This window comes from Branchiostoma belcheri, unplaced genomic scaffold (assembly GCF_001625305.1).
Source record: "Branchiostoma belcheri isolate BF01 breed outbred unplaced genomic scaffold, Haploidv18h27 scaffold13, whole genome shotgun sequence".
Classification (NCBI taxonomy): Eukaryota; Metazoa; Chordata; class Leptocardii; order Amphioxiformes; family Branchiostomatidae; genus Branchiostoma; species Branchiostoma belcheri.
In genome coordinates, this window is record NW_017802713.1 from 3,368,947 (window position 1) to 3,383,150 (window position 14,204).

Below are 14,204 nucleotides of genomic sequence, written 5' to 3' on the forward strand. Positions count from 1 at the left end.
CGAAAGGTTACGGCGGATGACTGCCAGTATCCTATTAGCTCTACCAGTGACATAATTTATATGTGTGTCCCATTTCATATCCTGTGATAGTTGGACTCCAAGATATGGATGGGTTTTAACACTAGTGAGATTTTCCGAACATAATCGGTATTGTGTAATAATCGGGTTACGCTTACGAGTAATATGAAGTGTGTGGCACTTTGAGGGGTTGAAGGACATTTGCCATGTGTCCTGCCACCGGGTCAGTGCATCGAGATCTTTTTGTAGATCAAGAGCATCTGAAGGTTTTTCAATAACCCGGTACAACAGGCAGTCATCGGCAAACAAACGCACACTGGAGGTCACAACACTCGGAAGATCATTGATATAAAGGAGAAACAAAAGCGGACCCAAAACAGTGCCTTGCGGTACTCCAGACACTACCTTGGCGGGCTTAGAGGCCACACCATCAAGGACAACTGATTGGGTTTTTTGAGTAAGAAAAGCTTGTAGCCATGTTAGTAATTTGCCAGAGATGCCATAGTGCTGGAGCTTATTCAGTAAGCGACTGTGGGGGACCTTATCAAAAGCTTTACTGAAATCCAGCACAATGGCGTCGACTTGCTTATTTAGGTCTAGAGTACTAGCCAAGTCATGGGTTGTCAAAAGTAGTTGACTCTCACATGATAGTCCTTTACGAAAACCGTGCTGTGTCGAAGATAATATATTATATTTGTCAAGGTGGCTCATGGTATGGCTATGTATAATATGTTCCAAAACTTTACTACAAACTGAGGTGAGCGACACCGGCCTGTAGTTAACAGGTGAGGTTTTATCTCCCTTCTTAAAGATGGGGCTAATATTAGCGGCTCTCCAATCTGCTGGGACGTCGCCGGTGTCAAGTGACTGTGTAAAAATAACCTGTAGCACAGGTGCAATTTGGGTTGCTGTGATTTTTAATAATCTTGGTGAGAGTCCATCTGGGCCCGAGGCCTTGTTTGGATTAAGCTTAGAAAGCTGTTTGGCGACACCATTCACCGATATGTAGAGGGGTGGTGCGTGCGGGGTCACAGGTCTCCCTAGGGATGGGATGTTGGTTAGGTCCTCCTCTGTGAAGACAGAACTAAACTGATCACCCAGGGCATCTACCTTCTCCTTTGGGTCTGAAGTAAGCACACCATGATGCCTCATGGCTGCAATATTGGTATTGTCGTGTTTTAGTGCTTTTATATAACTCCAGAATGCTTTAGGGTTGTCTTTAATGTTTTCTTCAAGGAAATTGGCGGTGTACTCTCTGTGGGCCATTTTAACTCTTTGCTTGACCGCTTTTCTGCATGCCTTGAATTTGGACCATGCTTCTTTTGAGTTAGTGCTCTTAGCTTTTGAATAGAGTTTGTCCCTTTTACGCATTGCCCTTCTAATTTGGGGTGAAATCCACGGCTGGTTATGTAGGCATCTCGCCTTCTTCCTAGGAATGTGTTTGTTTGCTGTCGCTAGGATGTTTTCTTTAAAGTCTTCCCAGTTTTCCGAGGCTGTCCTAATTTACCCTACGTAAGTCATGGAAACACAGATTTCACTTAAAAAATAACTCTCCGGACCCCCATTCATTCAGAAATGATCTATCCCAATGAAAGACGCTGCATACAGTATATCCAAGGCCTATCCAATCACAGGCCTTCCACATCGTGACGTCAGAGCACACCTGGTTCAACCTGTCAGTCAAGTCACACATATACACATATGGCTGTACTATAGGTGTTGTCAACTCGGTATTGTGTTGTCGGTATCGTGTTGTCTGTATTATTCACGTGTGCTGCCATTCAAAACTGATTCTGGAATGTGTTTTCAGGTAAGTAGACAGCATTTTTACTTTTCAATAATCGCTACTATTGTTATCGTAACTGATTCGTACGAGAGAATATTAGGTGTATAAGCCGTAGTTCCAGGGCGATTCATAATGGACTATTATGTTGAGTTGTGGAGCTGACTGTTAGTACACATGTATTAGGACGCTTGGTGTGAAACACAGAATGACACGAAAGAATTATCTACTCTGAAAAAATAATCTTCAGCATTTGAAATTTCCCCCTGATATTTTCGTTGTGCTGAAAAGCGTAGTCAAAGCAAGGCATGGTTGTTTTTGTTTGAACCATTGTTTATTCATGAGAAGCTCAAATCGGCTTTTCATCGAGGTCACGAGAGAAGAGGTAAAGGTCAGATATAAAGAAGGGAAACAATTTATATCACTTAAAGCCCTACATACAACACGCAGTCAATGACGCGTCCTGATATTGTAGATACAACATATACTGTATTATATTATACCATACACATCAACAATAAACATAGTGGTTAGGTCCAAGAGCCTTTAAAAAGCTTTCTGTATCGGTATAGCCAGTATAACCACCCTTCGGCGTAACACACCAGCTTCTGTATCTGTATAGCCGGTATAACCACCCTTTGGCGTAATACCAGCTTTGAAGCGTTATTTTTTAACATGGATATTACGTTTGTTAGATCAGTAACGCAGGCCTCTCCGTATCTAAAGTACTGTACTCCCTACCTTCTGTAAATGTAACACATTTGCGACATGAAATTAGTAAATTCTTCCTTAGGACAATATATTGGCATATACACGTATCGATATATACTAGGTACATGCCACTAGTATTTTACCTTAGATTAAGGGGCTTAATACCAATATTTGTTTCATTGAGGTAAGTTACTAGTAATATGCCGATTCCTTTTGTACCCAAAATTAAAATATTTCAATTGAAAAATTCTTTACATGATTGTCATTAACTTTCACTTTTTAATCTATTTGCACATCTCACAATTTTGGCATTTCTATTTGGCACTAAAAGAGCCAATATACGGCAAGGGCATTTTAGTACCACATACTCTGTAAAATCATTCTGTCTGTCTAGGTCAATATGTACATAATGGTATTCAAAAGAGAATCCATGTTACAGCAATGTGAAATGTAGTATTCCATTATAACATTATATACATGTATTGAAGTTAGATTAGTACACCAGTAGAAATAGTATATACTTACTATTATTTTTTTTGCCATACATTGTATCCAATGCAATTGTTGCACAATAAACTTGACTATATATATGATGTAATATTTTGGCACCTCTACTTCCTGAATTACACTTATTTCCAATGGAGTAGGGGTGGCTTAACTTCATTCGTAAAGATGACGTGAATTTTGAAAATTGAATTTTGAAAATTTTGAAAATTGACTTTTGTATCGTCCTAATGTTACATAAAGCTTCATAAAAACAATATTTCAAATCAAAAACAGGATCCAAGGAGGTTATTTGGAAGAGCCATCCAGTGGCTGCTGTGTGCATCAGTGCTGATCAACATGCTGCTGCTGATGTTTGTGATGTTTCACCAGCCTGACACTGGCTTGTCATCTCTAACAGGGCATCTTCCTATCAACCCAGAACAGATGGACAAAAGGTGAGCATGTGGTAGCCTCTACCAGGCTTGAGGGCGCGGCTGGAAATACAAATGTAGTAGAAATTGGCCAAATACAGAGATATAACACGCCGAGGGAGTTTAGCTATCCAGTTTACAGTTTGCCGGCCCACAAGCCTGTGGAATATCGCTATCTTCTTTTGTGGGCCGGCAAACTGTAAAATGGATGGCTAAACGCCCTCGGCGTGTTATCTCTCTATTTGGCCAATTTCTACTATTTCCAGCCGCGCCCTCAAGCCTGGTAGAGGCTAAGCATGTGGCTCAATCAGCAAGCTTTGTTTGGATAATCATTCATTCAGTAGCAGGCATTTATTGGTCTGGTAGGACCATGAATGGTACAAATTATGCACAATGGAATTTAATAGAGTATAGAAATATCTGACTCAGTTGTGTTTTTGTTAACTGGGCCTGCAAGTGGCTGACGGCTTGAGTGCTCACATAACACACATATTAGATGGACCCAGTATAGAGTAGGTTACATGTATGTTTTTATTCAAATGTGCAAAATGCAGTCGACTCTTTACGAATAGATGCGACCCAAATCACGGACCCCGTTATTGCTTTGTGGACTTTCCCACTACACTTACTATGTTTCACGGTCAATGTACTACAACACTACGCTTGGCTGATGACTTGAAAGAAATCATATCCTCGTGTTTGGGGAGACCGCTTATCACGATGGAGCAATTTTTATCTCCATGAAAAATGGATGCTTTGTTTTTGGTGTGTTAGTGTGCCTCTGTTTCCACACATTCATGGTCAGCTTAACTAATATTAATAGGAAGACCTCTATAAATTGTCATGATGTTGGTGTCTTGTTAGGTCTTAGGAAAACAAAGGTCTAGGTCAAATATATTAGCCTCCTGGCCTAGCTGGTAACACTGTACGAAAAAGTTGATTTACCAAAGGTTGTAAATTCAGGTAATGTTTACTATGTACACAGTATCTGGCTTTACAATGGTAGTAAATAAGGTCAATTGAAGAAATTTCCTTTACAAACCTTGTTGAGTCCGGTATTATGGTACTTGACTTTAATTCAATTTATTGCCATTGTAAAGTCTAGATGTGTTTATTAAAAAAAACAAAGTAAACATTAGCCAACTCAACTGGTACTAGTATCGGTAAATCTAAGTTTTCGAGCAGTGTGGTGACTGGACATAGATTTTAATGCCTTATTTCTGAGTCTGACAATCATGTATTAATCATGTAGTTTTAAAGTATATCAAATTCTCAAATTGCAGAGATCTCCATGCAATCATACAAGAAAAAGGTCCCAAGCCACACATTATGACAACAGATGAGATAAAGAGACTGAAGGACTTAAAAGATAACAAAGAATGGGAGGAAGTGCAGCAAGTTCCAACAGAGAAGCCCATCTGGTCATACAACAAGACTGCAGCTGATGTTTTCAGGTGTGTATTTTGTGAGAAATCCTCTCTCAGTTAATATATTGCTTTTATTTATTTATTCAGAAATTAAAACATGACAATACAAAGTGTGCACTAGGCAGCAAACATGCTGAAAGCGTGCCCACCTAACACATACCTGGAATATGAAATATAAAAACAACAATAAATAGTTAAAACAAGATATGAACACAAATAACATTATCTAATAAATTACACCTGCAATTAAAATAAATTTTATAACTGTACAGCATATATTGCTTTGTAACTTTCCAGACCAACCATGAGTCCCACTGGTCCCGGGCCTGGGTTCGAACCCACAACCTCCCGGGCCCCAGTCATACACTCTAACCTCTCCGCTAAAAGGTCTAGACCCGTTTGCCGGATCAGTTGGTAGCGCCTATAAACCCCCCACTGTTACACAGTATCTAATTTCTTCATCAAAACTTTCATCACTTACTGCTGCATGCTAACTATAAATATCCTACAGGCGGGAACTTGACGACATCTGCAACACCAAAGAAGACTTCATTGTCACAAAGGAGAACTTCCCATTGGGGAGTGTTATCCAGTATGATGCGGAGAGACACAGCAGGCTGAACGTGACAGACGATGTGTGGGAACGTTTTCCTCAGGTCAGACTGCATTCTTTGCACGACATTGTAAAAGTGATTTGTTGCTACTGTTGTTACAAGACAACACTTTCTTACCGAACTGTTATTACTGCTTAATGTGACGTTTTGAAATATGCATATTGACGTTCCAACCATTTATAACTCCAGATCTGCGTAATGTTTAAAGCAGAGGGGTATTTATAATTAATATAAATTTTAGCAATGTCTAATAATGTGCAATAATGTTTTTTTTTAACAATAATACCTTTTGATAGCATATTTTAATGATATTTTGTGTTGACCACAGAGCAATTCAGGCATCCAGTTTGGTTGCCTGCGAGTCTGTTGTCAGAGCGTATTGTGTATGTTTAGGGTTTCAATTAAATAAACCATTCTAAATTCTCTTTATTGTGTAAAAAGTATATATAAAAGAAAAGTCAATTTTCTTACAAATTTTTTAGATGAATTTAAGTTGAATTAACCCTATACTCCAGTGCACAAAAAGGTGCCATACAGGAAGCGGAGGTGTCAAAATGAGATAGCTTTAGCTATTGTCATGTTTGTTTTCACTCTAGTATTTTGTGGTGGTACCATAAAATGGGTACACCATGTGTGGGCTATATTAGCACTGTGTTTGTGCCCTTGGGAAAGGTACTTTACACGACTTTCCTCACTTCACTCAGGTGAAAATTACTGTAATTCACTTTATGTTCACGGTAGCAAAATTTCACTGTCTGAGAAAAATGGACATGTTCACGGAATTATATGTTCACGGTGGTGACAGGTGCAGAAAAAAGAAAGTCCAGGAATTATTTGTTAACTGTAATGATAAGTTCACTGTACAGAAGCAACAGTGAAAACAGTGAACTTATCAGTACAGTGAACAAATCAGGAATTACAGTAGTACCTAGCTTAGGTTCAGGGGGTCCCTCTAGGAAAGGACGCTAAATGGAGGTCCCGCGTGTCTTGAATTTGAACACGTTAAAGATACCACAACACTTATCAAAACAGTGAGGGGTCCATCCCGGTTTGAGTGGTTTAAACCGTACAGTTCGGTATTACGCAGCTTGTACATGTACAAACGGGTGTGTTACGCCTAAAGGCGGTTTACCGGTTTGCGGAACAAATGCATTTTCGAACACTGGTCCAGGACTCAGCTTGGGTTCCAAACCTATAGCACACTAGACACAAATTATTAGAAAATTGACTGGTTAATGAATAACTATTGAGCCCAAGATTGTCTCCTGTTGACCAATGGTGGTGTCATGTAACAGGCTACCTGTGGTGTGAGGGGTCATCAATCATAGCTTTTTCTCCCTATGCGGGAGAGCCTTTCCCAAGGCTTCCGGCCAGACCCAGGCTCACTGAGAAACTTTGTGTCCAGTGTGCTATGGGTTTGGCACCCAGGCTATGTCCAGGACAAGATAAAAATGTTTATTCTCTCCTAGAGTTCGCCATTTGCCCATATGAAGCACTCCAGGTGCAGTGTGGTAGGAAACAGTGGGCTTCTGAAGAACAGCAACTGTGGGAAAGAGATAGATGCAGCCGACTTTGTTTTCCGGTAAGTACAATGAGAAACAGATATGAGAAATTAATTGAGAGACAAGGGGAAATAAATGAGAAATGAGAAACAAATAAGAAATTAATTAAATCAGATATTGAATGCTGCATTATGCGATTTTTGGCCGTCTAATCTTAAAACAAAAAGTCGATTTTCTGGCCACATTTTTACATTGCTAGTTGAATAAACCCTACCGTGTTACACTGCACCATTCAGTTAATGGAGGCGAGACGATATTTTTGCGATGCGAGCGATTAGAAAACTGAGAAATTTTTTGCGCAAAAAACTACATAATGCAGCTTTAAGACCTATATTGATGGTATTGTTTTAACCTTTTTTGTTTAAAGTTGATCTTCGTAATCGACGTCAGAAATTTGTGATTTTGGTAATGGTGATTGATAGGAACAATTATTGTTCTTGATTACTTAAATTTTTGAACATATGTATCATGGCCTTCGTATATGAAACAAATTTAAGTTTATATATACCTTCGGTTACCTATGTCTTACAATCCTCTATTACCTAGTATGTTCAAATTTTGTCACAAGTTCACTTCTTTTGTTATATTTGATTTTATGTTATATGTTATGTTATGTTATGTTATGTTGTTATGTATTTTAGGCCTCATTGAAACACTTTGCTAAACTTGAATGGACTACTCAATAAATAGATAAATAAAAATGAATGGAAATGCCGATGAGGTTTACGCTGTCATACTCAATAGCCTCTTTCGAAAGGACTTGGGGAAAGTTTCAGACAGCCAACAAATGAAGGTCGGTTGTGATGTTTTCTTTTTGTCAGAAGAAAAAAAAAGAAAGCATAGCTTCTCGATCTTCTGATGTTATCAAAAAACGTTTGTTGAGTACATTTAACACGATTACACATTTCTTTCAATCTGTTTGCAGTTGCAATATGGCCCCGATTGATGGACACCACATCGCTGAAGTTGGAAGTAAGACTAATCTCATCACTGCAAACCCAACTATCATCCGAGACAAGTAAGTGTTATCACTTACTAGTACCTAACAGTAAATACATCAGGATTTTAATAGTAACATTAAGTTTAGATAGCAATATTTACTTTTTGAATTTACCTTTTGTGTTTAATAAGTAAAACAGTTTTTATTCACAAAGACCTACCCTGCCTTCCAAAAAGTTTATAAGTATACGGTTTTACCTATAGTTGTTTTTAGACTAGGTAAAGTGGCCTTGCATTTCGTATTTGAGATATTAGTACATTTATGTTGACAGTATGTTTGCTCTTAAAACTGGGATCCATATCTGAGATTGACCCTCATGTTAGGGGAATTAAGGACTTCTCAATAGACACAACATTGTCATGATAGTTTGGATAATTATATTAAACCTTTCTTCTATGTATGGAAATGATGATGCAAGTCGTCTTCGCTAATTGTTATCCATTGTCTGCCAGTTTACCCAATGGTATGGTAGGGGGCATGCATTAGCGCTAATTACAATTTTATGTGGGTAGCCTGAGGCTTCATAAATGCACTGACTTGTCCCCAAAGTTAAAAAAATTGTTTTGCTGGGGTCGTGTGGCGTAACGGCAGAGTGCTCGACTCGGAACCAAGAGGTCCCGGGTTCGAGTCTCCACATGCGCATGCCACCGACCTTGTGCCCTTGCCAATTAAGAAATGCACTTTACACGACTTTCCTCACTTAACTCAAGTGAAATTGAGTATTGTCTGTCCTGTATTTGTTCTACAGTATGTGTGTGACACAACACCAGCAACAGTTGCCTTTGCCCCACGTGTATTGTATTGATAATATTTCATGATCAATGAATCAAATTAGATAAAAAAAATGTTTTGCCAAAAGGCCAATAGAAGATTATACAATACACTTATGCACGGACATACGAATGCTCCCCAAACAGTACCTATGCCCACGAAGGTAATTAAAGAAGCTGAAATAACATGAACGTTTACTAAGTCGAAAGCAATCTCAATTAACACAAAACATTCAATTAAACATTTTTTTCATTCAAGTATTCTTCTGTTCTTTTCCAGGTACAAAAATTTCAGGAACCAGACATTGAAGGAAAACTTTGTCAAAGATCTGTCTGTTTATGGGAAAAGTTACATCTGGATGACTCCATTTGCATACAAAATGTGTACATCATACACCTTCAAAGCCCAGCACGTACTGAAAGAATTTAAATCAGACAACGAAATAATCTTTGCGAACCCCGTATTCATGGGCAACATGAATAAGTACTGGAAGAAACATGGTGTCAAGGCATGGAGAGCATCAACAGGTTGGTAGTAATTTGGATGAGAAAATTATCTTGCAAATTTTGAATTCATTTTCAGCAGTTACAGTCACTCCCAGTCCCTTGCTTTTTTGACAACGTATTTAACCTCTTCGTAAAAGGCCACACCGAAATTGATGCTATTGATTTATAGTACGTAGCTTATATTTATTACACCTAGGTTGAAGCAGTCACTGTAGTTTATATCACAATGATAGAACTTTTCTTTTTGGACCCGTAGAGAGCATCCAATTCCCCGTTACCACTTTAGACTCAGAATTAAATGGTACAGAAAAATGTAGATTTGTTATTTTTGATAAACGGACTAAACGTACCACCCCCCCTTACATGTTCGCCGGTACACAAACAAAAGTGGAGGTTGCCAAGAGTAATAAATACTCGTGCCAACAGGCTCGTGCCAACATGCTTTTCTTGCTGTTGCAAACTGTGCTCAACTCTATAAGTATGTATTTATTGTGACCATATATTTGTTTTAATAATACGAATATTTCAGTGAGGAACGACCAGTTAAGTCTTCATTCATTCAATTATAAACCTTCAGATGTTGTGTTTCAGGTCTATTTCTGGTCAGTGCAGCTCTAAGTATGTGTGAGGAAGTGCATCTGTACGGATTCTGGCCTTGGCACTTGGACAGACTTGGCAACAACCTCACCCAGCATTATTACGACAACCACCCAGTACACAAGGCTCACAAACTCCCAGATGAATTTCAGCAACACCAAAAACTTCACAACGAAGGAGTCCTGCACATGACTACAAACAGATGTGCATGAATGTGCCTGTGAGCTAAAAACTCGTGACTGTCATGTCGAAATACATTTGTTTTCGTAAAATATCCTTAGAGTGGCCATTGCTGCCAGGAAGGGGGTTTATGCTGGCGCTGCCGAGTTAATTTGTTTATGTTTTCCTGTAGTGTAGTTGATAAAAAAAGAACTCCAGGTCTCAGTACATTACCTCCCAAAAGTGCTGCAGTATATTTTGTTCTACCTGTCCGTTGTTTTTTAAAAGAACTTGTGATTAGCAATCTTTTCATGGGCAGTGGCTTATTATTTCCCAACTGATACCAACCCGGTATTTGTTCATCTTTGTATAAACGAGCGCTGCTGAATTACCAAATAAAACGTTGTTGCACGATTCACCTTTGTTGTGCTACCTTCGACCGTCTTTTTCTCTCGACATGTTCTTTTAAAATTATTTTTATCACAATGCTTTCCGCTCTTCTTTTGCACTTTAAGACTGTCATGTCATGTTAATATATTGATCCAGTGCCAATTGATGTAAGATACCAGACTTGTATCACTGTTTGAACATAGACCTTTTTCAGTGGCACTATGACCTGTATTTAACTCGTACACTACGATAAACGTAGAATGAAGGTCTTTCATTATTTATAAAATGTGTTGGTTTTAAGCTCTTTTATTAAGTTAAAATGTTAGTAAATTCTTATAACTAACTTTGACATTCACGAATCTTCGTTGACTTGACCGTGCAATGTAAACCGGGCATGAGAAGGACAAAATATCGGTGCTCGTTAAGCTGAAATATTTTGCGGAACGAAATATGTGGGTAATCAGGTGCATTCATTTACTCTTTGACCCTGATATTACCGTCGACTCTCCATCTTGACCCTAGCCGACGTGTCCTTTGTTCAGTTCTTCCACAGTTTTTGTCGTTTCTCCAAGTGCTGCAATGGTGTAAATTTAAAATCCGGTGGGTAACGCCATTTTCTCACTTTCCTAATGGTTTAACGTTTTATTGTTGTTCGTTCATTTGTTTATATGCGACATAGATAAGACAGATAAACAGTATGTTTGGGGGGGGGCGACTCCAGATCCGCTATTTTGCTCGTAGCACTGAAACTACTGATAATTACCTTCATCAGACCCGTAATTGAGGTATTCAACGCTTAACGAAGTGCTAGATACGCACAGAAGCAGTGTATTATCATCCCTTTGCGTATGCGGTATTGAACACTGGTATCAACGCAATATCATGGGCTGTTCCAAAAAAATAAGTGTGGAGGGGTGTGTATGAAAGGGGTAAAAAAATCAGTTTTAGATCCTGTCCTAGTTCCAATGCATGATTTCCTCAACAACTTCACTAGTTCCTTGTCCAAATTTACCCAAACCCTCACTAGTTTCTTATTCAGATGCTCAAAACTGAGGCTCACAATTTCCAACCTCATACACCCCCCCCCCCCACCACTGCACTGTTATTTCTCACAGTTAGCAGTCCAGTTTCAGGGTTTGAACAGCTCTGTATATAACTACAAAAATATTTGTTACACAGCCATGAATCTAGTTATGTTTGCCTGTTCTATGAAAAATTTATACGTACTACGTTGATACTTGTGACAGCTGTGTGCTTAACATATATATATAGAATCAAGATCATTGTATCGGGTCCTTGCTAGAGTTACAGGCTATTAAAGGCTTACACATGTAATGTCAATCCGACTGTGTTATGTTTTGAATAACACTATAGAAAGAATCGTAACACTAGAAGTGTGCTTGTGATCAAAACTTCCCTATATTCCTTTCAATGGGGACCAGCATACTTCTGAATATTATGTAACTGCAATGCTTTCTGTGTTGTGTACATAATTATCCAACTCCAACCCAACCCAACAAAAAGACATATTTGAAATATTTGGGTGTGTTTTACAGTTTGGCAGAGCATATCCGCCTGCACAGTACCCAGTTTTCCTGCATTTTGGCCAATTTTTCATCTGAATTTGGCCCGATGCAGGCAGCAGTGTCTTTAACGACACACGTGGAAAGTATAGATGAGATCATTTATCAAATTAACAACTTTAATTAAAACAGAATTACTGCAATTATCATAATATTTTTATTACATTGCATTTTCCTTTTTAAAACAGATCTGATACGGCATCAGCCAGCTGGGGGTCTCCTACTGACGTTCCTGTCAACATATCATCAGCCAGCTGGGGGTCTCCTACTGACGTTCCTGTCAACATATCATCAGCCAGCTGTGGGTCTCCTACTGACGTTCCTGTCAACATGGCATCAGCCAGCTGTGGGTCTCCTACTGACGTTCCTGTCAACATGGCATCAGCCAGCTGTGGGTCTCCAACTGATGTTCCTATCGACAATAACCAACCACTAAAAGGAAACCGGACAACTGAAATGGAGTGCTGTCAGGGCGAGTTCAATATCTATTCCAGTATGTCAAGACAAAGAAGTAAGAAATTCTTTGTACAAGGGGAGGATGGAGATACATCTTCTAGTTCTACTGACTTCTGCACAGACGAAAAAAACGATGATAAATCCTACATGTGTGGAAAGTGTGGATTCACAACAGATGACCAATCTAAGCTCTCCAGACATATGAAAAAGCATACAGCAAAGAAGGTGTACAAGTGTAACCAGTGTGACTATTCGGCAGCTTGGAAACACAGCTTGGATATTCACATGGCCAAACACACCGGTGAGAAGCCCTACGTGTGTGAGGAGTGTGGATTCAGAACTGCAGTTAGGTCCTGCCTATCTCGACACAAAATAATACATACAGGAGAAAAGCCATACAAGTGTGACCAGTGTGATTATAGCACAGCTTGGAAGCAATACTTAGACTCACACATGGCAAAGCACTTTGGTGAGAAACCCTACATATGTGGGGAGTGTGGGTACGCTACACCATATAGGAGTCACCTCTCGAGACACATGAAAATCCATTCAGGAGAGAAACAGTACAAATGTGACCAGTGCGACTATTCAGCAAACCAGAAAGGACACCTAAATAGACACAAGGCTAAACACACTGGTGAAAAACCCTACATGTGTGAAAAGTGTGGGTTTAAGACCAGTAACCCTTCTGGTCTCTCCTGTCATATGAAAGTACACATGGACGAAAAGCCACTTAAAAGTGAGCAGAAAACCAAGCGTTACAAATGTGGCCAATGTGACTTCTCCACTGTATGGAAACATAGCTTAGAGTCACACATGTCTAAACACACTGGTGAGAAACCCTACATGTGTGAAAAATGTGGGGTGAGAACAGCTCATAAGTCTCAGCTTTTGCACCACATGAAACTACATACAGGAGAGAAGCCCCACAAGTGTGAGCTGTGTGACTATCGCACTATCTGGAAAGGGAACATGGACAAACACATGGTTAAACATACAGGACTTAAGCCCTATGTATGTGAGCTGTGTAGCTACAGGTCAGCCTATAGATCTGGTCTAACAACTCATATGAAAGTGCATACAAGAGAAAAGCAACTCATCGACATATACAAGTGTTAAGGCACCCCATATGCAATTTACGAGTGGCAAACTAAAAGTAAAACAAAATATTCTGGACAAGGAAATCGTACGATGGCATTTACTCCCATTTCTTTGCACATTCATTTAAGTTGCATCATTTCAAACTTGATCATGAAATGTTTTAATATATACGATATACGATATACGATATGACTTTATTAGCAAATAGCAGACAAATGAATTGGTGTCTGAAATACCTTGCTAATTAACATTAAAATGTGGAAAATTACATTGCTACACCTTTCCATAAAATTAATTGATTCACGAAACGTATATTACATTCAATAAAATATTAAAATTCAGTGGTACTAATTAAAATCTTGAATAGAAGATATAACAATAGCGTTACAGTACTACAGGTGAAATTACAAGAATGCAAGTCGAGTACACAAGTTTGTAGTACACAAATTCTGGTTCACAATAGAATAGCGCATATGCCATTTGGTACAAGTGTTTAAGCAGTCTCTGATAATCGTTTCTACAGAGTCTGGTTGTACAGGGATGTTGCTTGATGTAGAAACGATCTTTTGAGACGTTCGGTTCTACATGAAGGCAGTGTGAGTTGGTGGT

At 39.0% G+C, this 14,204-nt stretch overlaps 2 protein-coding genes across 2 annotated transcripts; both read left to right on the forward strand.

Moving 5' to 3' along the window:
* The first annotated feature begins 1,692 nt into the window (after positions 1-1,692).
* LOC109463850 (alpha-N-acetylneuraminide alpha-2,8-sialyltransferase-like) lies at positions 1,693-10,684 on the forward strand. Its single transcript, XM_019760726.1, has 8 exons — positions 1,693-1,828; positions 3,293-3,453; positions 4,713-4,883; positions 5,368-5,512; positions 6,940-7,052; positions 7,958-8,050; positions 9,083-9,330; positions 9,901-10,684. The coding sequence occupies exons 1-8, from the start codon at positions 1,817-1,819 to the stop codon at positions 10,116-10,118; spliced, it is 1,161 nt and encodes a 386-aa protein (XP_019616285.1). The 5' UTR covers positions 1,693-1,816; the 3' UTR covers positions 10,119-10,684.
* A 43-nt stretch (positions 10,685-10,727) lies between these two features.
* LOC109463799 (zinc finger protein 664-like) lies at positions 10,728-13,753 on the forward strand. Its single transcript, XM_019760667.1, has 3 exons — positions 10,728-11,055; positions 12,227-12,253; positions 12,299-13,753. Exon 3 carries the CDS (start codon positions 12,369-12,371, stop codon positions 13,611-13,613), a length of 1,245 nt encoding a protein of 414 aa, XP_019616226.1. The 5' UTR covers positions 10,728-11,055; positions 12,227-12,253; positions 12,299-12,368; the 3' UTR covers positions 13,614-13,753.
* Positions 13,754-14,204: the final 451 nt, after the last annotated feature.